Here is a 27,198-nt window from a genome sequence, read left to right on the forward strand (position 1 = left end):
AAAGTTTCCATATTCGTATCATACAAATTGCTGTTATAAATATTATAAATGATAATGAAAATAAAACAAAAAAAAAAAAAAAAAAAAAAAAAAACCTCTAAAGTTTGTAAAAAACCATTGATGTCGTTGATGGTATTTAACTGTTATCCTGTGGCACTTTGATGCTTACGCTTAAATAAGTGTTTGCGAAATTGTAATCCTTATATTCTGAATTCTAAAATATTTTATGACGAATGAAGCTTTATGTAAACTACCTAATGGAAATTTTTCTTATTAAATCAAAATATATTTATGTTTTTGATATAATTGTGATGCTCTGAAGTAAGCGTTATTCGTATATTGGATAGTAATGTTAAAATTTCGAGTTATTAAATCCGTATACAGGAACAACAAACATCAAATGGAGGATTACTAGAATTGCAGTAATGTACCGTAAACAGTAAACATTTTGTTATTCATTATATGTGTAAAAAGAAGTTTTTTAAGCTTTTGTTAGCATGCAATTTTTGATGAACTGGTGATTTACAATGAATGTTGATTTGATCTGCGATTGTGTTTATAAATTTGTAGTTTCAACTTAAAATTTTGAACTCGAGTGTACAAAATCTCTTGTTCAAAAGAATTGGCTAAATAAAACATAATTTCTAATCCTTGGAATAATGAATTATTGCAAAATTTGAATTTATATTTCAATGTGTGTGTGTGTGATTATGGCAAAGCCTCGAGGGCTATCTGCCTAAGGGGAGGGATGTCTTCGTGGAGGACTTTCTAAGGGAAACTGGCTCGTATACACGTTACACATGGGGAAAACCACGAAAACGCCCATGCAGCCAGCCCGTTCGCGGGATTCGAACCTCGGACCGAACTACCAGTGTTCAGCGACTTTACCACTCGGCCGCTGGTGGGCCTATATTTCAATGATTAAGTGCATCAAACCTTCTTCATTAAGCAGAATACGGACTTAATGCATTAAGCCCTCTATAAAATTTCTAAGCTAGTAAGCAGTTTTGTAAAAAATCTGCGTAATTTCTGCGGTGTCGAAAATATCATAAGAATACGTTTAATGAGAACAAATGGGAGACTTAAACATTTAAATTTTAAACATACAAGTTCTAATATTTCGTACTGAATGGCATTTACAATGAAATTCAATTAGAGTTTGGCTACAAGTATCTACTTAACGGATTCCGAATTGTAAGCAGCTCATTTTTCATATCTTATGCATTATTTTAAAATTGTGAAGGGAAATTTCATTAAAATAATAAAATTCCTTAAAAGCTTAAAATATGACTGCTAATTGTAATATTTATCTCGATTATGAGCTATCGCTTCAAACTCCAGGCATATATTCTTTTTAATTCAGTCTTTAATAACTTAATTATGTTATTAATATCCAACTTACATGTTTATATCACTTTTATTTACTTTGTATATTGATTTTGTCTCGTAAATTTTCAAACCAAATTTCAACTATCATATAGATTTGAATTAGGAACCTGTTTTTTATTTGATATTTGACCCTTCGAAGGTAGCAAAATGTTGGTTCAATGATTGCGACATTTTCTTAATTACAACATAAATCTCTTAAGCCTAAATCAACTCGAATTGTAAAAAAAAAACAAAGTTTTATAAATAATAGCTCATTTTTGAAATTTTAATTACAAAAATACCTAACTGTCTAGCTCTGAAATAAATCAGTTTATGTAAAATTAATGAATTTGTTAAAAACTTTCTTTTTTAATCCATATTGTTTTTAGTTTGCAGTAGTTATAATATTCTTTCAAAGTAGGAATTGCAATGCATGTTTCTTTGAACTTTGAAAGGCTGTATTATAAATACAATTAGTTGCCGGGAATTAAGTATCACTTTACACTACAAACAGGCAATACTACTCTCTTCTAAGATTTTTCTAATCGCATAGCTTAATTCAAACCTTTATTCGTGATCTTATGTATTACACATGTTAGCAATATATTTTGCACCATTGAAAATTATTTTTATATAAATTGTTTCCCTGTAAATATAACCGTCTTGTAGCGAAAACACATTTACAGGTTTATCACAGACGTACGCAAGCATTTCATTCGCTCGTTGAAGCGAACATGCATTTTGTCATCCGATAAATTCTGATAGCTTTTAAGTATCATATATAAACGGTTTTGGAAGAAATAACTCCAGAGGAATATCCGCATTCATATATGATGCACTCTCAATGTAAAATTTTAATTTTCAAGAAATAAAAAAAGGAACTAACTCAGTTTTATAACTCACATCATAAGCTTAATTAACACAATATAATTAGACATTATCCCTCCTTACACTTCAGAAGTATACGTAGGCCAGTCAGAAAGTTAGCTGCAGCTTTCGTAAAAATTTTCTGTCAAAGGCTATTTTGATGAAACTGGCAACATTTCAGACATTTAGCTGTATCGTGTGACGTAGCGGTTTTCACGAGGCAATTTTAGTTTGATAATCAGTCATAAACATATCTCGACAGCTACAAGTTGCGTTCAAATTGGAAATGCGTGCACTGATTCGATTTTGTCGGCGAAAAGGTCTAACTGTTGTGATATTTATCGGCAGTTGCATAAAGTTTATGTGAAAATATAATGTCACGTCAAGCTATCGCGAAATAGTGCGGCATGTTTGAGAACGGACGTACAGATAAACAACGCTCAGCGTGAGGTTAGACCATCAACTCACTTGAATAAATGCATTCTTGCAAACAGACGCATAACATTAGATGAGATCTCAAATGAACAGGATATTTCTCATGGAAGTGTGCATAAAATTATTGCCGATCATCTTCAATTTCATAAAGTTTGTGCTCTGTGGGTGTCTCGTTTACTGATATAGCAACATAAAGGGAAGTGTTCTGAAAGTGCATTCAAATTTATGCAGTATTACCATTGTGACCGTAGATGAGACTTGGATTTACCACTTCTTACCTGAAACGAAACGTAGCTCCCTCGAGTGGAAACATTCCACTTCTCCGACTCGAAAACGTGTCAAGCTGTTTCATCATCGGGAAGGTGATGCTGACGCTGTTTCTCGACAGAGAAGGTTTGGTGCGTACAGAGTTCATGCCGAAGGGTATCACAATTAATGCATCTTCTTGTTGTGAAATATTAAAACGATTGCGACAATCACTTGAAATTCAACGGTCAGGTAAACTGTTGAAAGGCATTGTGCGCCTTCATGACAATGACCTCATACAACAAAACAGACGTGCTATCTTTTGAAAAGATTTACGTTTGATGTATGGGATCGCCGTCCTTATAGCCCAGACCTTGCACCGCGTGACTTCCATGTTTTTGGTCCCATGAAAGTAGAACTTTCAAAGCTACGATACCACTCGGATGACGAGGTTAAAGCTGCAACCCAAGAATCGTTATCGGGCATTGGTTATTGTTACATTTTTGAGATTATTTTGTTTCATGCATTATTCCTAAATTTAATACTTTCTGTCGTAAAGAAATTGAGGAGTTATAATAATTCTAATTATTTTAGATATTTGTTTTAAGTTTTAATTCATTTTTAGACGTAGTATTATTTTTAAGCCCTTTAAGGTTCAGTTGTTAACGTAGGTAACTGTTAACCCAAAGCTAAAGATTTGATTCCTGAGTAAGAGTTGGCTCTTTGGATGCTGTCCGTTTCTCTTCTTCTATGGATGTAACATAGGTCGCTCATAACGCTCTAGACAACGTTCTTGGTGACGAGATGGTTAAATTACTGATGTATTGGGCTGTTCTTGACAGTTGAGTAAGAAACAAATGTCTAGACATTAGAAAGGAACATCTTTTCTAAAATATTTTCAATCAGAAAACATAGTTAATAATATACATGCCAAAACAGTAAATGCCGTATTGAGTATTCCGTATTTTAGAAACCAATAACATTGATGTTGTTGCTGTAATATTTACGTTATGTGCAATTGCTGCCTTTTCATTCATACTGTTATTTCTTCCATCTATGAATCTATGTTAAAATTTTAGGGGAATATCTCTTCTCATTCTCTAACTCAAGCTTTAACATTCAACTAATTTCAGAAATCTTCTTTTTTTATTAAGAATTAGATCATAATTAAACTCAAACGTCTAGGTAATCAGGTAAATATACGTATAGCTAGACTTATTAGTGGTGAAAAGAAAACTGTGTTTCAGTTTATGGGACAGACAGAAACATAATTTGAATTCTGTACGATACATACAACGTTTTTGATCTGCTTAAATAATTTGTTAGGTATTTAGTTTTAATTTAAACCAAAGTTTTAATGCTGGAGATGGGAAAAATCTGCATTGCTTTCGACGGAGCTCTAATCCTGAACTTCTTGAAAACGCGACGAATATATTCCCAGTTACACAACAAAGGCATCGGAAATAAAAGAGAAGATGTCTTATAAATTTTTATTTTAGTTAATCAAGAAGCTAGATAGCTAGATTTTCTCCGTAGACAGATGAGCTCCTTTTAAAAGGTAATTATTGAAAGTACATTTGGTTTCCTTAAAAAATCCAATATCGTTTTAGTAAATGAAAATAGATTATCTTAAAATATTTGCTTATTTAGTAACTAGTCTGTATATTAGTTCGTATTACGGAAGAAGTCAATGCGTTAACCAATCGTAGAAGATGTCTCACCAAAGCGAGACCGCCTATAGCAATAATGTAACAAAATAGGAACCTTATTTCTTACGTGATGTGCAGTGAATATAAAGAAGACGTAAAGCTGTCACTCCACTTTATAGGGCAACACAAAGTTGTCAGGGAGCTTGATAATCAGCAAACTCAGAGCAAAGACCTATTCGCTGACGCATTTCAAAGACCTCGGCATCAGTACTGAAGGTACGTTATGTTTTCGTAGGCCACTAGATATTAATGATCATTTTTGAATTATTATTTGTTCACTTACAGACGTGCATATTTTCAAGTTTCAGTGGAAAGTAATTTTCGGGGCATTTACAAGAAATAATAAAATGTGAATTTACAAAAGAAAGAAACCCAGGTTAGTTAAAATGTATCGTGGTACTTCAGCATACGTCATTGCTCACTTCCAGATCCTTGGTGACATACCAAACTGGTTGTATATCAAACGAAATGTTCCAGTAAGAAATAAAGGAGGAATAAATTAATCGGTTCTAATAAAAATCGTTTTCTTCTTATTATAATATTGTATAAAACTAAAGTACCAAAGCACTGAATGGAATATGTACTGTACCTGACCGTTTTTCTACTGTTCAGGTTAAAAGCAATTTCTCAACAAGCTTTGAAGTCTCTGATATTTGTTTGATAATCGATTTGTCGCTCTTCACAACGTTAGACATTTTAATAGTGTCTTTGCCTTTTTACAATCGTAAACACCATCCTACCTGACATACGGTATGCAGTAGTCAAGTTTCGGATGCATTTGGCATCTTCATACTTTTCAACAATCTCCTTTTGTCACCTCATTATGATATTAACAATTTTCTTTGTTACTTGACTCTTCTCATTAACTTTCCAAATATTTGTTGTTAACGGCTTTACAAAGTATGTACTCGAAAACACACTTGAAACATGGTTTGAAAATTCAGAGTTATAGCATGGTTTGTTTACTGAATAATAGCAAAAGACACACTGACACTCATGGGCAGTCATAACTTTGGCTTGAAATAAGTGAGCAAGTGTAGTGCACGCAATCGTGACTCGTTGAACTCGAGTCGTGTGCCAAGCACATATTGTGTACCAAACAAAACCTTTCGTGTCCAAACCGAATACCAAGTTAGAGTATCTCAAAGCGGACGAATACCAGTATCACTGTATCTATTATTCGGTTTGATAAAGCTTATAATTTCGTAAAAAAGTTAATTTTTTCTGCCTTCTAAAATGTTATAAATTTTTGAAGGAGAAAATTAGTATTTAATTTGCATCATCAAAGTTTCAAAATAAAATGTCAGCATTGTATTTTTTTGTTTTGGGAAGTTGTTTAAAAACATGAAGAATTTAATAACATTTCCTCTGTAACTATGTATTTAATAGATCTGGGTGAAACAATGTAAAAAATATCGAAAGGAATTAGACTAAAGTGTCTATCATACTGGATAAAAAATAAATATTTCTTATCTTCTAATTCCTTGTGTAGAATTTATTGAAAGTTTTGTGCAAAAGGAAAAAAAAATCATTGATGAATTTTAGATGAATTATTAATGAAATATGGTTGCATAAATGATAATTGTTTTCACAGTAAATTATTCTCGCAAAACGTACGTCAAAACGTATTCAGCGCTTTTTGTAATTACTTAATTCTAAGAGATCTCATATGCATGTTTAAAAAATGGTGTTAGCAGCATTCCGTCGAACTATGTAACAGCTGTTAATTTAACTAAACTCTGCTTTTATATTTAGAAAACAATGCAATTTTTATACAAATCTGCTCCAAAACGCAAATTGTTTGCATTTAATAACCTTTCATTATTTGGAAGTCAGAAAGAATATAATTCACCAGATGTGAAGGAATTAATTGTTTGCATTTAATAACCTTTCCTTATTTGGAAGTCAGAAAGAATATATGAGGGCAATCCCAAAAAAAAGTTCTCCTATTTTTGGGGGACGTAGAGAAAGTTTTAATACGGTTGTTGGCAACACTGTTGTGAGTGGTGCCTTCTCCGCCACCACATAAGCACGAAGGCGCTTCGTTCGGATGCTGTCTTGGCTTGGCAGCCATTCGAAATGGAGCTCCCGATAAACGTTACCGCCAAGGGCTAAATGCGCGCAGTTATTAGATTTTGAACGCAAAAGGCGTTAAACCGGTTGAAATTCACCGCCTATTGACGGAAGTGTATGGACAGTCGTGCATGGATGTCAAAAGCGTTCGCAAGTGGTGTAGAGAGTTTACAGCCGGTCGTACTGAAATTCATGACGAAGAAAGGAGCGGGAGGCCGTCAATTGCCGACGAGATCCTCAACTTTCGCGATTGTTGAGTTCGTATTCATTGAGTTTCGCGATTGTTGCGTTCGTAAAATGCGTAAAGATCGGAGGATCATCTGGATGCTCCTGAAGCTCCTCAACACTTTCTGAAGGGCATGGCGGCAAGCTGGTATGACATGGGAATTGTAAAACTGCCACAGCGTCTACAAAAATGCATCGACCGAAATGGCGATTATGTTGAAAAATAAAGCATTCTTCAATCTTTAAAGTGATGTAGCAATTATAGAAAATAAACGGTTCTTTGTATATCTAAAAATATAGACTTTTTTTTTTTTTTTTTTTTTTTTTTTTTGGATTGTCCTCGTAATTCACCAGATGTGAAGGAAAAATAACATTTGACAATAATATAAAGTTATTTTATATTCTTTCGAAATTTCAAAAATTTAATGTAATTTTTTTGTAAGATATGTCAGCCATACTATGAATCCACTATCTTCTGCTTTTGTTCTAGTTTCAAAATTGTATCAAGTTATTACATTAAGCCCCTTACTTTCATTTCATTTTTAATTTTACAACGTAAATATGTCACTGAAGTTTAGCGCTTGTACGTAATTTAATAAATACATAAAAAGTAATTTAATTTTTGTTTCGCATTAAAAAAAGAATAAAAATGTTTGTTTTTGAAGTGGTATATATCATCAGATTTTATGTCTGTCTCATAAAAAATTAAATAAAGTCACCAGAGAAAAGTATGCTACATTTCTTTCAGAATTAAACAAAATTTTATTTTTTTTACTTTCTGCCAAGTTCAGCAGCTTAACTAGGCCGTATAGTCGCCTTACTCGGTTTTTCGAAAAACATGAATAAAACAAGGGATTACTTTATCTTACCACATTTGAATTGGTCTAAAGGAAGACATGTTTTAAAACACAATTTATATGCATGAGGATAAAATTGGATTTATTTCTTTAAATTTTGTGTTGGCTTGTGTTCTCTTCAGATCAAAGAATTGGTAGCTAGAAGATTCGCTGATTTAGATTTCTGGTTTATGTTAAGGGAAAAAATCGTTGCGGAGAACTGCGCATTTTCTCTCTACGGGCTATGGTCAATGCTATTTAATCAGTTTGAGGGTTATTTTTCCCTTGATAATGAGGTAAAATAGTATGAAGAAATATAAATCTGCTGTCAATTGTGTTCTCGTAAATCTTATTTTTATTCCTTAATTCTATAATGATTCTATTTAAAAAGTATTTGCTAATTCTACATCGATTTCATATTTAGGGAAAGTACTTCTAAAGAAAATATTTATTGATGTGAGAAAACGCTTTATGCCTTCATTTGGATTTGGTTTCTTTGAAGTGGAACTTATAACGGAACACGAAACGAGGAACATCACATTCAGGATCTACATATGGCAGATATGTTATGATAACAATCTTTCGCATCCATCTTTTTCTAATATATTTCTGGGATGTTAAGTTATAAGTTTATCTTTAAGAAACTCGTGTTATAATATTCAGTTTGTTTTGAGTAGAAAAAAATAACTTATATTTAAATTATAAATCAACTAAATATAAAAGCAATTAATTATAGTAACCTAATTAATTATAATGATTTTAACATTTCAAATAATGACAGATGAGTAATTTAATATTCAAAATTAACGTAGTATAGTTTATCTACCTATAGTTGATCGAATGTGTATTAAATAATCTAACTAAACAAAATTAATTAATTTCATGTTATTTTTTCGTATGGTAGTTCATTTGAGATTTTATGCATACACACACACATATACATACATACATACATACATACATATATATATTTAATTTATTTTTCAACATTTATTTGTCACTAATACCTGTAAATGCATTAAACACTGATACACCTGCAGGGTATTTTATCAGTTACTTCGAAAAGAATGATTCATGCGATTTTAAAATAACCTTCTTTCTTATTTCCTAAACTCTAATAGTAAAATAAATTTATTAAATATTATAGTACAGAAAATTCCAATGTATACTGAGCAGCATTATTCATATACGCGAATTTATTTATCCATTGTTCTTGAAGAATTCTGTAAACGTGTAGTGATGTTTAGTATTGCCAATTTGCTTTCAAATGTAATATATTCAAAACTTGAAACGTTTTTGAAAACAAAAGTGAGAAAAAATCTTGTGAACTTTCGTTTTAGAACAAAAAAAAAGTGTATTCTTATTAAGAGCCAAAAAGATATATAGAAAAATAACTTACTTAAAAGAAAATTATTTTAGGGAAAACTGAAAAAGCATTTTATTGAAAAATCTGTTCTAGAGTAAAATGAAATACAGTATCTTTTAAGTAAAGCTGCTTTGATGCGTAATACGTTAAAATATCAGTCACAAATGTGACCTTTCTTCCGTATGTCATTTAATTATTTTTGATAATTAGTTATTTTTTGATATATTAATATATTAAGAGTTGCTAATTTTGTCCCTTTCTTAATATTAAAAACCTGATGTGGACACCATATATGAATTTCTTTTTTCTGCATTTCATTTAATCATATTTTCTCGAATTTCATTAGAGATAAATTTCTCAATCAGTTAATTCAGTTCTTACTTCGGTACAAAGCAAAAAATGCATGAAAGCTCGCAGAAACTGACTTAATTCACTATTCTACTAAACCCTTCAAACGTAAACAAATGGCGGATGACTTAGGGTTAGCTGCACCACCTAAACTTTTAAATTATCCATTATTCTACAACTATTGCACACAGATTAATTAAAGGCGGAACCCGAACATAAGAACAGCTTAAATCAATCACTGTTAAAGCAACAAACTCGCAGTTTATAAGCATAATGAGAATAAAAAAACTGAGCTGACCGTGACGGTAACATTTGTAGGTGTATATGTATATATAGTACGTATTTATGTACTTTTGGTGCGGCCGATTGCAACCAAAAAGGGAATTTCCACGTTATGAAGCTACTCGTTTTTGAGTTATGTCAGATACATACATATTCGACATACAGAGATACATACAATTGTCACGAAAATATCTCTTCTGAATCCATTTTACAATCCGTTTAAAAAAAAACCTCCTTTATTCTGTCCGTACGTACAGATTTCTCCCAAAAACGTCGTTCAAATGCATTCAAGTGCGGACAAAATAGATATTTTCGTTGAAATATGACACCCGAACTGTTTCGCGAGTACAATGATTCCTTTACTTTGTACAAGGAAGTTAAAATCGGGAAACCGGTAGCAGTTAAATCGGTAAAATAAATTCGAAAATTAAACGCCTAAAAAAACTAAATTCCTGTTTGGTAATCTCAACAAAGCAAATTTTATTTAATATAAAATTTCTGTATTTTATGTTTTTTACAACTAGTAGTTTGAAATCATTACTATTGAATTAAGGGTCTTCTAATCTAAATGGTATCTTTTAGAAATTCGCATACAAAAGTATCCACAGCCTATCTATGGCAGTGTTTATCTAAGAAAGCCAGAAGATTTTGTTAATGTATCCTGAGTCATATTGACCCACTGACAACTGATTTTTTTCTTTTTATTCTAATGATGATTTTGTAGGAAGCGATGTTTCGCATTGCCTTTTTTTACGTAGCCGTATAAAAGATTTTAATAATTTTCTTCAATAATTTTTAATAAAAAGCATCACATTGCTAAACAAATCTTAGTTTAGAGGCTTGCTTTCATTATTTCATAAAATTATAAGAGTGGATCTATGCTCAGTCATTCAAGAAATATTTATGTAAACGTTTGGAAAAATTCTGTGTGTAATCAATTAATGTTTTACACTGTAAATACAAAAAGGAAATATATTCAAAACCTGTTCAGGAGAAAATAAGTTTTAGTAATATTTATATTTCTTTTATATATTTTTTTAATTTACGAGAGCATCTGTTCCGTCCCTAAGTATCACAAAAAATAATATCAATAAGTTTATATTATAATAAATAGGATCTGTTAATTTTTGTTGCAGAAAAAAAAGGGAAATACAATAAAAAAAATTTCAGCGTACAAAGATATATATTCTATAGCGATTCTATAGCGTACAGAGAAAATGTATTGATTTTTAGGTTTTGCGTTATAAAGAGAAAAAGTTATTTTATTCCTGTCTATAGCTTCTTTCCCTAAAATCCATAAATGTTTTTATTTTTTTTATTTTTGTAGTTTAGGTTTTTGATTTTTTTAAATTTATGTTTTTTATCAACTAAAGTTAAATATTGAATAAACTCAAATACAGGAGGGGGAAGCAAACGATAGCTTCGAAATAAGGCAAAGTGTAGTTATTGAAATGCAGTATTTACATAATTTTTTTACATGTTGAGACTGGCAGGAAGGGGCGGGGGAAGAATTGAAATGGAAATCTAAAATGCGTAGGAAATTTCACAAAGTAAATGCTCTAGAAAATTTTAATAATGACAGCAATGCACGCATTAAAATAAAAAAAAAAAAAATAACTTTTACTGACTTTCGGACTATTAAGCGCATTAAGTGTAGAAATTTGAACTATAAATGCATCCATTAAAAATCAACAGCAATCATCTAAATAATAAATAATCGTAACTAGCGTGCTTAATTGCCTCTGCCCTTAAACTGTGGCATTAAAATCGCTCCTAATAGGAAAATAGGTTTTTTTTTATTGTTTTTCTCTTTTATTGTGTTTAATATTTTTTATTTCACTAGCAAATTGATAGTAATTAATATTTATTTTGCTTCATCTTTTACAGGCAGGGAATTATGGGTAATGGTCGTATCTCGTTACCCGAACGAAGAACCACTTCTTAAGCCTAATGTGAAATACGTAGCTAATATGCATGGCAATGAAGTAAGTATACATAAATTACTTTTCAAATTATATTTTCCGTTTACTTCTGGTAGCAAAGGAAAAAATATGGGTATTTTTTACAGTTCAAATATGCATATATATTCAAATCTGTTCGCATTTTGTAATTTCTGTACTTATCTTAAAAATGCATTTGAATATAATTGGTGAGAATTATCTTGCATGGTTAAATTACCATTAGTCAATAAAACCTGATTATCCAAATGCGACTTAGTGTTAAGGACATCTTGCCATTTTTGAGCAGCTACGTTTATATTCGTAGAATGTATTCATGCAAAGATGCCTTCTGAGGGAAGACATAGGTTATCTTACGCGAATTAAAAATTCAGTATTAATAAATGGGTAGATAATATAATCAAAAGATTTTTATGATTTCAGTATTATTTTTGAATCACGTTAATTTCAAAAATGACAAAAACAATACTTTTATATTTGCGATCGTTTTTAAAACAAACTTCCACAAACAAGCTGGTTTCTCTTCATGCTCGGCATATGTAATGCGTTTATCCGCGTCTTTAGCGTAGGTAACAAATTCACTATTTATTGTGTTGTTCGGAAAGTTCGTGCCGAGTTTTGGTTGGCGGCGCAAGGACAGGTCTTGAATATATCAGAACGATTGAAAACAAATGACATGCGCACATATCGTAAAAGACGGTACTTCAAGCGTATGTGGAAAACACGATACTTCAAGCGATGCTAATTTTTATTAGTTTTATATGCTTTTGAATATGGAAGAAAACCAAGTGCATTTTAGGCATCTAATACTTTTATTTTACCGGAAAAGCAAAAATGCCACCTAAGTGGCAAACTAGATATACGCTAAAATTTAGGTAAGCTGGTTGAGCTTACCTAAATTTTAGCTAAATTTTGTTTAACTTCTAAATTAAAAAGATATATACTGTTTATGATGAAGGTAGCTGAAAGAACTGTGTGAAAGTGGTTTGCTAGGTTGAAAGCCGGTGGTTTCAAACTTAAAGATCAATTTCGCCTAGGTGGACCCTCTATCGCAGATGGAGATCAGATTGAAACACTGATCGAGAATAACCCAAGCTATACGACCCGTAAATTAGCAAAAAATGTTAAATATATCAAAACCCACAATTTATGAGCATCATTTCCATTTGCGATTCGCTCTACAAATAAAGCAAGGAGACATCATTTTTCAAGAGCACGTAACGACGGGGGATGAAACGCGAAACTTGGGGAAAAAAAAGCGGAATGAACCACCTTTACCCATGCCAAAAGCCGGTCTTCGTCCGAAGAAGGTCGTGCTCCACGTAGAAGGCATGCTGTGCGTAAAGCGAAGCGATAAATTCAGAGAAGTGTTGCTCGCAATTAGACGAACTAAAGACAGCAATTGAACAAAAACGAACAGAAACGGCGAATCGAAAGGCCGCCGTGTTTTATCAGAACAATGCGGGGACTCATGTGTCTTTGATTACTCGACAAAAGTTGGAGTTCGGTTGCGATGTTCTACTTCATCCACCAAACCTCGCGCCCTCTGATTTCCACCTATTTGATCATTACAAAATACCTTTAATGGGAAAAACTTTAACTCTTTGGTCGGGATAAAAAAAATCAGGTATAAACGTTTTTTTGCTGGAAAACCGGACCCATAAAGAACGATTCTGGAAGGACGAAATTTTCAAGCTGTCTGAAAGATAGAGAACGGTTATAGAACAAAATGGCACATACACATATATAATTTAATAAATACGTAATAAAATTTAAATCTCTTGCGTTTCAGTTTCCCTTCAAAATTGGCATGAACATTCCGGGCAACCCAACACTTTATTTAGAGGGAAGGGCATACCTTGGAAATAATGGAACTTTTCTAATTTATTTTTTAAAATTTTATTAACATCTTAATTCTACTATAGTCATAACTTTGAATAATACAGGGTGCGTCAGAAAAGTTTATGCTCACTTCGAACTCTGATAGATTTTTTTTCTTACCTACAAGGTTAAATTTGTAAGAAAACGTAAATGTTTACTCAAATTGTGGCAGGCAGAGCCGTCGATCTAGTTGCGCAACCTAGTTAGTGCCAAGAGAATAACATAGACATATAGATGTGTGTTTGAGCTTTCAAGGGTGGAAGCAGGTTATTATGTGGTACTGAAAGTTTGAGAATATTGCTGCGGTTCAGAGAAAGAGGAAATGTGAATATGGGATTCATCTTTAATGGTTAAAAATTACATGTCTTCGAGGAAACTTCGAGGTTCGTAGAACAATGTGTGATGTGCAGAAATTCCGATTAGGGCGACCTCTCGCAGCTTCATGTCATGAATCCTCAGTTCTAGTGCTGGAAGTGTTTCAGTGTTCCTCGCAAAAATCTTCAAGGGTAGCATAATAGTGGTTAAGTTTTAGTGATGAGTGATAATATACCAGGCTAATGAATAGGAGCATTGGAGCAATCGAGTTTCCTGCACGATTTCCAGACTTTACGCCGCTCGATTTTTTTTGGGGGGCGCAGTAAGAGATGAGGTGTACCGTCGTAAGCCACGTAACCGTGAAATTCTTTAGGATGAGATTCAGGCTGTGTGCGCAGAAATCCCATCAGACATTTTAGTGTGAAGTAAGAAATCACTTCTGACTCGTATTCAGAAACGTTTTGATGCTGAAGTCCACAATTTTAACACTTATTTTAAACACCATTTGAAACATTCAGTTAGACTAGAAAGTATACTTATTTTTTCAAACTGGACTGAAGCTTTACCGTTTTTAGAAATTTGACCTTGTAGGTCGGGAAATAAATTTCCTGAGACGGTGCAAAGTGTGTATACATTTTTCTGACGCACCCTTTATAAATGATTAAATGAAATTGGTTTCTGAAACTTAAATTCTCAAACTTGTTATGGCAGTCAAGTAATGTTTAATCTTATTACAAAACAATACAATATTTAATACTAAATTATGATGCTTTTCTGCGCGTGTTTATGAAAATATTAAAGGAATTTTCACCGAAATGTATTCTTGATGTTCGTCATTTTACGTTTAGACATAAAAATGCGTTCTGTATAATGGGGAGTATTTTAATAACAGCAATACTGCAGAATGTAGTTCGTTACGTATTTCAATTTCATATTTCTTGACAAAGAAAAACGTTATTATTTTTCAAAATATTGCTAACCTCCAAATAACAGTTTCGTGCATTATCAGAGTAAAAATAATCAAAGCAATGAAGAAACAAATAGACAGAATTTTCATATGAACACCAGTGCTAAAATTAAATTTATTGGCGTGTTACTAAAATGTCAGAGAAAGGAATTGAATTGCGAATATCAGTTTCAAGAAAGAAAATAGAGATTGTATCAATGGCATGCTCAATAGATAAAACGAGAAAATATTTTAAAGCCATTTTCCTAACCGTTAGAGAATAATTATTTTGATGTTTGTTTCTTTTATTTCAGTCAGAAAACTGAGAACGGGGAAACATTCATAAATATTTGGAGTGCATAATATCAAAATAGCGCATAATCATTGTGTATACTTATCTCTTGCAACATTATTTTCTTAATTTTTCCTTTCGTACTGCAACTAAATCTTTTTAATAAACTCTCATTTACAGTAAATAAAGGAAACTGATAATCTGAGTTATGTTAAGGTAAAGTCTGCAGAATATTTTATCAATTTTTGTTCGAAATAAATTAAAAGTATCAAAATTAAAAAGTGTTATTTTTATGATATCACAAACAGCAAAATATATTTAAAACCGCTTTTAAAATCAAGTGATTAAATTTTGAATTTTTATCTTTCTTTAATCTTATTCTGATATAAAGTAAAATGAGTTGCTTATCTAAATGGTGCGTAACCACAGGAAAGGAAGAATAAACCCATAATTTTTGCACATTATATATCTTTGTACGTATACGTATTTGTTTATAAATTGGTTCTTATTCATTTTTGCAGAAGTGTGTGTTGTTTCTATGTTGTACATTTCGTACGGTGATGATATGCGCGTATATTATGTATTTCATTAAATCGTTAATTTATAGCCATTTGCTGTGTTTTATGTGTTTAATTCGCATACCGTTTTTCCGAATGTTTACCTCTGAGCCGACTGATATTCAAATTGAAAGGATAACGCTGAATCAAAACCAGAGAATTGAACAGAAAGCTTTCTATGCGGCCGAAGAACATTTTTTTTTTATAAAATGCTCACCGTTTATTGATCGATATCTTGCCAAATCGGTAACACGCTTAAATTTTCAAGCTATTAGAAGGGTTTGTTTTGGAAGTGCTTACTCTTTCGTTCGAGGAAAATTATATAAAAATATCTGAAAGGTTTCAGATTTTAACAGCCGCCCAAAAGTGTTAAACTTTTGTACGCTCTCACTGAGCTCGCAGTCGACCACTCTGCAGTCTGCTGTTACTCACTCCTACTAACCCATATTTTTTGTCTTTTTAGCTTTATAATTAAACATCATTTTCTGCGCATTTACGCCATACATAATGCAACTGAAAAACTACAAAAAAAAAATTAAAAGCACCATAGCAGTATATGCTTAGAATTCCCGATGCAGGGTTATGTTGACATAATTTATCTGTTTTTTTTTTTTTTTTTTTTTTTTTTTTTTTTTTTTTTTTCAGTCTTTAGGTCATTATATGAATGTTCCGTTATCTTACTAAGATGGTTTTACAAAGCTTTTTTTGTCTTTTTATTATTAACGTTTTGTGTGTTTACTTTATTTATTACATATCACGTTTTTGGCTCTTATATCACAACAGCACATCTTGGAATATTTGAAAAGAGTATATCTTTTAAGATTTCCGATAGACACTCTCAAGCGCTGGAGATAAAAATGTTTTTTTTTCATATGGTTTTGATACTGCTTTATTTGAAATTGTTGAATTTGTTAATAAAAATTCATTAAAGTTTTATAAATATGAAGTAGATAATAAAACAAATTCGAAATTCAGAATTCGGGCTTCCAAGTGCCCATGTTCGGTTGGAAGTGTGCGTTATTCAAAATTTTATGCCTCCGGCTAAAGTTGTTTTCATCAGTACGAGAAACATGCATACATTTATGCAGATTCTTCATTATTTTATTTCTTTAAATGTAATACAGGGCGATAATATTTGGTGGCAACAATGTGAAAAGGTGATACGCCATTTATAAGCGATTCAGCGTAAAGTGCCTTTTCGAGACTAAGATCCCCTACGGGACAAACGTCCTTTTTGGGCTATTAAGACAATGTTGTAATATAGGATTAGTTCAGAGCACTAAGTCATTTCAGACCTGTTAATTCGGTAATAGTTGTGCTACTAATTGAGCTTCTTCCTTGACGATCACTACTTTAGACTGTACTCTGCAAGAGAGTGTGATGATCTGCGATATTTCTCACACCTGAAAATAAATTTCGCCTCATCTTTGTATACATCAATGGACTAATTATAACTATTTATTTTGCATGTAAGAGCTACTACTTGCCTTAATAAGGTTTTAAGTCTTCCTGTTTGTTTAATTTTGCTTATTGATGAAATTTCATAATATTCCCAAAGCACAATAGTGTATCGTTTGACATCTGCTTTTGGTTACTTCGAATGCTTTTCCTACAGAATTTAGTGCGTATTATGTAATTACCGTGCGTTCTGCTGCTCTTTTTACATCTTTTAAGAGAGTTAGATTGTATTATCAGCTGGAACGTCCGGTTTAGAAATATGACCGATCGAAAGCGAAATATTTTTAGTTAAAACTTGAATACATTTATTTTAGAAACCCAGCATAATTTACATATATCATTTTCTGATATAACAATGTGAGTATTGTTTTTATCAATATTATGTCGCTTTTCTCAGGGCTGAGAGTTTCTGCGATTTTTGATTTAGGCGTATTTAGAAGGAGTGCGTATTTAGCAACTTCCATCTGATTGTTATATATCATAGCTCAATGTAAAAATTATCACCTAAAGAGGAATGTAGAAAAATCAGTGGTGTGCTTATGAAGACATTGCAAGACTATCTTATTCTTTAAGGACATAAAACACTTTTAGAGTTCATCTGAGAAAACCTTGGCGTGGAGTTGAACTAGCTACTTTTCTTATATAGAAGGAGGTATTTTAGAGTCGGAGTAGATTTTGATTTCATTTTTTATTAATATTGCTTCTTTAGTAAGAAACGATTCTCTAAACTAAATTTAGATTAATTTTATAGAGTCCAACTAAAGTAATTTACAGTAATTGAACAAAAAATGTCGAAATATTTATATGCCTAAAAATACTGTAAATATTTTTTAAAACTAAATTTATTAGGAATTTTCAAGAGAACTCCTTTGATCTTAGGAACCTTAGTTAACCCTTTCAGTGGTTTGCACTCTGTTTTTGAATTTCAATAGATGTGTATCTTCCTACTGAATTTTAATTTGAATGAATATATGGTGTGTATACAAATATAAAAAGTATTAAATTTGGAAAATAGAAACAAATACTGTTAAATTAAAGTTTACCTTTTACAAAACATACATATATGGTTGAACAAAATATGTACTTGGGCGTAAAACAAGCAAATAAATGAGTAGTGAGAGGACGTTAATATTTGATTACACTTGGATTTAATGTTTAGGAAACAAAACATAACTTGAATATGTAATTTTGAAAATAAAAAATATAGTTAAGACCATTTTAAACATTTTTATTTCCTAAACATGTAACCATTTTAGACATATTTAGGAAACAAAAGTGTCTGAAAGGATCTTACATCTTTTATTTTCAAAATTACATATTCATATTCTTAAGAGGAAGTATCAGGAAGTTTATTGTTAATTGAAATCACTTTAAGAGACTGATCATATATTTATTTATTTCTTCAATATTACTCTTCGGAGAATCTGAAAGGTAAGATATTCTTAGAATATACATACATATATGTTTTTTTTTTAATCCGAAAAGCTAAAATTAAAACTTCTTCTCTTTATGAAGAATTCGGTGTGGGAAGCTTTTCCTTAAATATTTGTTCCTATGTCATGATAATCTTTACTATGTTGATAGTTGCGTGAATTGATATTTTTATAGGAAAATATGTGTAAATTTCTTCGATGATATTTATGTACTGCCAGTAAATGAAGAGCTAATTTTGCTTGAAAATGCGGTGAAAGAGGCAGACTGTTAATATTACAGGTCTTTTTTCATTGTCATCCATTTCTTGAAATATTCCCATAAAGTGTGACCTTAAACATCTCCTACCTTTCCTAAAATGCACTTTTTATTTTTTCAGGCTGTTGGCAGAGAACTTATGCTCCACTTAATCACTTACCTCATTAACAACTACTATACTGACAACTATGTCAGATGGTTAGTAGATACCACACGTATTCATATCATGCCTTCAATGAACCCGGATGGGTTCGAATCTGCCATAGAGGGTCAATGTTCTGGGGGCCAGGGAAGGTAAGCATTTTTGTTTATTTATCATACTTTCGCTGCCTGAACTTTTCTTTTTTTTAAAGAAAATAGGAAGCAGCTGCAATTATTATTTAGATATTCTATAAAAGCGAGCAGAGGATTTATTTCGAGCTTGTAATATAGTTTTATTATCTTATAAATGCGAAAAAATAAATTTGATAGAGAATTTTAGCCATACTGTGCAGAATTGAAGATCAGTGTAATTTATGCGTGAACACATAGAGCGGCTCACATTTTTTTCCGGATACTTGTCTACTTGATTTTATGGACTTCATACTCAGTATTGAAACACAGATTCCAAATTTACTTCTACGAGTAATATTTTTGTTCTCTATTTGAGCTGGCGATTTATTATTGGGGGCAGAGGCAATTTTTTGTTTTAAATTAAATTATATCACAAGAATTATATCCTACGTTTAGAAATTATTAATTTTTCTGCGAAATATGTTAAATTCTATATCTGAAGTGAACAGTTCAAGACGTTACAAAATGACACGTTCTGTTACAAATTTAACTTTTCATCATTTTATAGGTGGTCAAAATAATAAAAATATCCAGAAAATCCTTGATGTAAAGCATTCAACAATATTTGACTTGTTAATAACGGAAACTGCGTGCAGCAGTTCAAATTGCACTGACATATGGATAACATTCCAAGCTAAGAATACGGAATTTGAATTTTCACCTTATGAAAAATCAAACAAAATCCAAACATTAATTCTATAAAACTTGAAGCGGATTTATATGAGTGGTTTTCAATGAAGGTAACCGTGAAATTAACTCAGAAGAGTCATTAGAGAGGATATAACTACAGTTTGGGCGATCAGCAAGAAGGAAATCTTTTTTTTTTTTTTTTTTTTTTTACTGAAGAGTAAATAAAAACATTATTTCTGGTGTTTGGAAAAACCCAAGGTAAATTTTGCATATTGAAACAATATTATATTTTCAGAGGATTCAATATTTAGTATATTTCCGGCTCGTGGATGAATTTCTGTGTGACGAAAGCGGAATGAAGAATTTAATCCGAAAAATCGACTGCTTATACTTAACCACGAGGGTGAACGCATGGTCGTTTGGGGTTGCATCGTTGCCTCTGAGTCTCAAATTTAATTTTTATATAAAATAGTGAAAATCAGTCGGAATATATAAATATTTGTGATGAAAACTTGAAAAAGTATCTACAAGAAAACTTGGAATGCAAAATTCATTCACGAATAATGAAAGCGCATCTGCAAAATACTTTTAAGTTCTACCAGGATAACGATCTAAACACACAGCTCCAAGTATTAGCTTGTGATTGTTATATAATTGTCCTGAAGTTACACAAATTACTCTATGTACCTCGGACTTCATTCCATGGAAGATATATGAAATTAGTTAGTGAAAAGAATAAGTAAAATGATATTTCTTCAAATGCTCCCCTAAAAATAATCATTATAAAGACGGGGAACAAAATGGAACATTCTTACACGAAAATATTAGTTAAATTCATTCCAAATCGAATGAAAATTGTAATGTTGGTTAAAGCATACGTCGCGTTATTTTCCCGTTTTACTATATATAAACTGTTGGTTAAAGTGTCCGAATACTTTACGTGTGTTCAGTTTCAGAACGTTTTGAATAAACTCCTCTTTTTTACCAAAGCAATTTGAAACACCGTTTTTCAAAACAAGCGCATGTTTAAGAAACAGTGAGTATTAGTATAAGGGGAAAAATAAAGTCGTTTCGTCCATATTTAATAACTGATATTTGAAAATAAAGTTGAAAAACAAAAGTGTCAGAAAACAAGTTTAGGCCAATTTGTACGTATTTTCAATTACTTCTAAAAATAATTTAGAATAGAGAATGCGCTATGATATCTCAGATATTATAGAAATGCAAACTCCGCATGTGACAACACCTCTATGGCATGGAAAGCCATGTCTTTGAGCAGTTACGTCAAACCTATATCAACTATTTTCATGAATGATTACAACTGGTAAGGTAATGGCTGCTGTCTGCTACGATACCTGGATATAGCCGGAAGATGCATTCCTCTCTCAGAATCCTATTAGCCACACATGCCTCTATCGACCTCTTGAACGTTATTGGAGAACACCACGATTAATTACATTGTATAACCTTAGTATTCTACGGAATTTTATTGAACATGTATGGCATACGTATGCCGAACAGGATAGATCCTTGATTCCAGACTCCACACCCAGCAATGATGATCAGTTTAACAAGCAGCATATGGTATTTCTTGGTAGATCATAGACAGCGTTTCTGAGTGTCTACTTACTGCATTCATTTTATTTGAAAATCTCTTGTATATATTTTGTTCATTTTATTTCGTTTAATTTAATTTATTCCAAATTTATTTCATTTATTTATTATATTAACTTTATTTCATTTATTCCCGTGTAAAATATAGAGTAGAACATTGGAAAAATTTTTAGTGTTTTTTTTCACAAAATTACCCGCTTTAAATATTTCCAAATAAATATTTTTGAATGTATTTTAAGTGTAATTAAATTTTAGTGCATTTGTCTAAATTACCAGCTAGGTATGCTAGAAAGCAGAGTTACTGATCTAGCCATATGCGCTGAGTGATCGAACTAGATTTCACGTGATAGTTTATTTGTGATATTTTGAAATCCACTTGAAGGAAGTTCCTGTTAAGTATGATATACAAGACCATCTTCTGCGTTTTAGAGATAGATAACATTGGAGAGATTAAACAATCATTAATTTACTTAACTAATATTTTTTTAATATTTGGCCGAAATCTGTTGAAAACATAAATGAAAAGGATTTATGAGGTTTGAAACTTGACTGCACGAAATAAATGCTTTAAATGGAAAATTTCTTAGAATTCATTGCGGCGCTGTTATTAAAAACATATTTTTTTGCTCTTCGAATGGAAGATTTTAATACTTGAACAACAATATAGTCTGACAGTGAACATGGTTGCATTGCTAGAAATCTAAGATGTGCAAAATCTTAGCTTAGAAAATCATAAACTAAGTAATTGGTACTGTTAATTGAACAATAATGAATTGTGTATTATGTTCATTATTAATGAAAGTTTTAACCTTGTATTCACTCCACAATATATAATTTATATCTGCTCGCTTATTTTATTATATTTAATTAACTTTAACTCTGTACAGTTTGAACTATACCATTCAGATGCAAGAATGTAGGATAATACTTCCATTAGTAATGAAGTCGGATAAAGAACAAAGAAAAATTGAAATTTATGTTTGATCAATAATTTGCTAATTTTTGTCAAAGGGCTAAGAAAGGCTAAAACCATTAAAACATACAAGATTATTATATTTTAAATACTTGTAATTTAGATTTATTTCCAGAATTAGCATTATTATTAAAGACCTTTTCCTTTATGATTATTAAAGCTAGAAATTTATTAAGGCTGTTTGCATATTTTTTAGACTATTTTCATTGTCTTTACAGAAATATTTTACATAAAAATTTTCCGTTTTAAATGTTCCATTTAATAGCTTTTATTCTTTATTATCTTCCTACACCGTAATTTCCAAAACAATAAATCTTTCTTAGTAGCGGAAGAGATATTCTGTTCCTTTCCTCTTGAGCATCTTTCCAATGTCCAAAGAGGGTTGTAGCTCGACATCTGAATAATCCGCTTTTTAAAAGTCAGAAGCGCGAAAATCCGTGGATTGTACATCAGGAGATTTAATGGGAATATAAGCGCAGGGTATGGCTTTGACACACGTTTCTTGTTTCATTTTTATTAAGGAAATTAGCAATGGGTTTGACGTGCGGCTGTGTTATGTAGTGACGACATCAGTGTTGAGTAAGAGAAACGTATGTTCTGTTTCTATACTTTGCCGAAAAATCATGGACACCAATGCTGTGTTACAACTTCCTCTGAGGGAGGAAACTAATGCAGAGACAGACAGGTGAAACCGTAACTAACTTAATATCAACTGAGAAACTAAATTCTTAAGATTTTGCTAATTACCACACTTTTAGTGATCGTATAGGTAAAACGGTAATGCATTGTGTTGTGAAAATGCATCCGGGATCGCGCCGTGAGAGAATCGAATATTTAACATGTAAAATCAATATATATATATAAGAAAAAACACATAAAGGATATAAAGAAAACATAAGTAATAGGTTTCCAGATTAAATACCAGTTTATTCAAATTCCTCACAATTAAAAATTAATCTTATCCTAATCAGAGAGTCAAACTTCTTATTTTTGTTACAGTTTCAATTTACTTATTTTAGACACAGGTGAATTCTTCAATTTGTCATTTTTTTTCAGTTACATTTAAATTCATGATTTGCAAATCTATTACACGACCCTTTTAATTTAACGGATACTCGTTCTGTAATTTCTAAGAGGTTAAAAAAACATATCGTCTGAAATTTAACATCTGTTCTAAGGAAGATTATACAAACAAATTACACTATTACATACTAATTCATATGAAGACCTTAAAGTTTGCCTCGGTCAATTAAGAAGGGGAAAAAGGAAGCAATTCAGTTTCTGTAGACTTAATTTAAGCTGTTAGGAGTCAATTTAAGGTAAAGTTCCAATTTCCAAAAGTTCTAAGGAAAATGATAACAAAGCACTTATCTGAGGTTTTGACGACTTGGTGTTGGGCTGGCCTTGCATTCTGGGAAAATTCAAGGGATTATAAGTCCACCATAATTCCTGAAAAATTTCGTTCCGTAAGGGGAAAACGGGCGTCTAAGGAGTCTCACGCTTTTCGGTGTCACTGGCCGCAATTCCGGATAACACCGACTCCAGGATTTTTCAGCAACACAATCCGCTCGCTCAGCATCGCAGAAAACAAGCCCTAGAAACATCACTCGAGCAGAATCTTCAAGCTCGCAGTCAGGATGTCGAGTATCAAATCTCACGTTGCCCGGGTTGGAACATGGCCAATAATTTTGAAAATTATACTCGCTGGAGAGAAAAAAAAAAACTTCATACTCGCTGGATCTTTTTTTTTTCGACAGCAAGGCGACGGCCGGATAGTGTCCGCCGTGATCCGCCTGACTCACCACATATTCATCCACAGAAACTTAACAAATCCTTCAGCCTTGGAAGTCCGGCAAAAAGTCTTAATCCTGAAAGTCTTAAATCCTTCAACAAAACTAGTCCAAAGTCGGGCAAAAAGTAACGTCCAAAAGTCTTTAAATCTCTCAGCAGAACTCGTACACTTATCAATTTCGCCTCTTAGCCAAAACTCGGCCGGGGAGCATATTTGCCGCTCCCCGCCGGGAAACACCTCTCTTCGTAAATTACATGGTTTCTATTGCTCAACCCAAGAGCAAGTTTCAAAAGTATCATCCACACAGTAAGTCTCGCACGAAAAAGTGATTCAAACTCGAATTTTCTTCCTCTCTTTCACAAACGCGGGCTCCCACTATGGCTTCAATTATCGCCCCCTTAATTTGGGCAAATTTTGTGTTTCAACCCCTGAATGAGGAAATAAGGGTGAACGCGCATGCGCGCCCCTCTTCAATTAGCCAACAACCGGACCTTCCGATCGCCAAAACCTGAATGACTTCCACGGAGGTTAAGTGACAACCTCTGACCCTTCTGTCACGTACTACCTGTCCTAAGGTCAACTGCACAATGAAATTTTTTCTAGAACATTCTAAAGGACAAAGCGCGCGAAATCATGACTTAGCAAATCGCCTCCCTTTCCCTGCTTCTTTTCACAATGAATCATAGCTTGTACAAAAATTGCAAATAAAAGAAAAATAAATAATATTCTTTTAAACTAAATAATATTCCCAGAAGCATCTATTTTTCTCCAAAATTAAAGCATTAAAATAAATAATTCAGAATCAAATAAAATTAAGATTTCCATAAATCAAAAAATCATTTACCTAGTTTTTATAACGCGATCAGACAAATTCTCTACACAACAGCTGCTTGCTTTTTCTTGACGAATTTTTACTGATTGAGGGCAATATGGGTGAAGACGAAGTATTTCCTATTTGAAAATTGATTATAAAATATGTTTCTGATAATATGTTAAATTGACCCTAGCAGATTTCTGCAATCTCTTTAAATTTTAGTTTTTGTTATATCGAAAACCAACAATAATCATAAATCCCTTTAAAAAACTTTCTTTAGATTCTTTGAACCATGTTTTAAGATTTTTTCCTCCTCACTAAAAATAATAAACGGATTTCGGTTATTGCGGTTATTCGAATTTACCTAAAAATCATCTATTGTAATAACATTTTTGCATTTTTGTCCAAATAATTATTTCTCATAGAGAGTTCTGCAGCGTGTTCTGCTTTTGGCGATATGCAGTGGAGAAAGACTAGGCACATTACATTTTTTTTGCCTTTTTAAGATTTAAATCAGCATTAATCAGTTGTTTACAACTGAATAACTGATTAATGGCATTCTAATAATTATGCAACTGTCTTACTGAAAAATCATGGCTTTTACAGCAATTTTCGTAACGAAATACGAGTAATTTTCTTCGGAAAGAGCATAAACATCGCCTTCCGTCTATTATTTCTTTAAAAATGCCATTTTGTGTGAAAAAAAATTGTCAAATAGCAGACAATAATGTACACTTTCATAAATATAGCTGCAGTTAAAATAAAATTTCCATGCAGGCGATTTTTTATAGCAAAGTAGGTCGTCTGAAAAGTGGGCGAACAGCCACTGTATATTCAACATTTAGATATGCGTTTCTAGAGATTTAAATCAATCTTTTTACCAACAAAATGCATTAAAACTACGGGATAAAAATTAAAAGTTTTACTTTTGAATACATCAACTAACTAGAATTTGTTGCTCAACTGATGCAAGTATACAAATGAAGCATCATCATTTAGTTTTTCCTGTGTAAGATAATGAATGTAAAATTGTTACGGAACAGAAAATTCATAATGCCAAATATTTACTAGCAAAGGTCTATTTATTTATTTAAAGACAGTGTACTCCCAAACACTCCTAGATTATCATGCATTGCTAGAAATAGTAAAATGCAATAAGAATGGTGATATGCTTTGACGTTAATTTGATTTTAATAAGAAAATAAAAGATGCTGTTAAATTATTAATTAATAATTTAAATGAACGTACTTTTCGAATTTTGAATTTTTTTAATATCATTTGCAGAATTAGATGAAAAGACACTGCAATTTATAATTTTATGATATAAGTTCAGAAACAAATTATAGGCATGAAGAGATAAGTTTAAACTGATAATTATCTTTATTGCACATTGGTATCATCTTAGTTTGCCGTAAGGGTTACATTAAAATCATTCAGTAATATATTACTATACTAATGAATTTAGTTCTTGGTGCCAGTATGAAATGGAGGATTTGAGAGATTTATTTGTAGTTAGATAGATATTTCAAACTCTTTGGAATACACAAAATAGATGGACATAAAGTTAAAGTTCAGAAAACAGTTCATGGGATGGAAGACAACAGAAAGAGAAAGCATAAGGGAAATGATAAATCTTTCAACTATTTTCATCTTTAAATAAAAACATCGAATTTTAGAAACGTTAAAAATAATTTAAATTTTAAAAACATAAAGTATATCGTATTTTAATATGCATTTTTCTTTTCATTCTTACCAGGTATAATGCAAGAGGTTTTGACCTGAATCGCAACTTTCCAGATTTCTTCAAGAGCAACAATAAACAACAGCAACCTGAAACAAAAGCTATGAGAGACTGGCTTGAAAGCACTCAGTTTGTGTTATCAGGAAATCTTCACGGCGGCGCTCTTGTCGCCAGTTATCCTTTCGACAACGAAGCTACCAGTAGTAAGTTTAGCTATAGCAGTGATTACAACTCATTTGGGAAGATAGTAAATAAATTTAAATGCATCTGAAGGCACATTATACTGACGAATAATGAAGTATGCTGCGCTTTCACTTGATCTTCCCTCCCTATAAAAGAAAAGATTTGAAACTGATAAATTTTGATGGAACTGATCTAGCTACGAGTCAGATTTCAAATATATTACAAATAATTTTATTCCATATTAAACAATGAATATTTTACACTTAT

General features: G+C 31.8%; 1 protein-coding gene across 4 annotated transcripts in view; it reads left to right on the top strand.

Annotated features, from left to right (window-relative positions):
* LOC118184990 (carboxypeptidase D-like) overlaps positions 1–27,198 on the top strand; it is a 741,090-nt gene that overhangs the window by 681,543 nt on the left and 32,349 nt on the right. For all 4 annotated transcript variants that reach the window (XM_085817300.1, XM_085817297.1, XM_085817299.1 and 1 more), the window contains 3 exons: positions 11,643–11,740; positions 18,973–19,145; positions 26,764–26,951. In XM_085817300.1, coding sequence (XP_085673426.1) covers positions 11,643–11,740; positions 18,973–19,145; positions 26,764–26,951 — 459 coding nt within the window. The remainder of the gene's footprint in view (positions 1–11,642; positions 11,741–18,972; positions 19,146–26,763; positions 26,952–27,198) is intronic.

Source organism: Stegodyphus dumicola, chromosome 5, assembly GCF_044657685.1.
Source record: "Stegodyphus dumicola isolate Sdum_Otavi_A_Nest chromosome 5, ASM4465768v1".
In the NCBI taxonomy this organism is placed as follows: Eukaryota; Metazoa; Arthropoda; class Arachnida; order Araneae; family Eresidae; genus Stegodyphus; species Stegodyphus dumicola.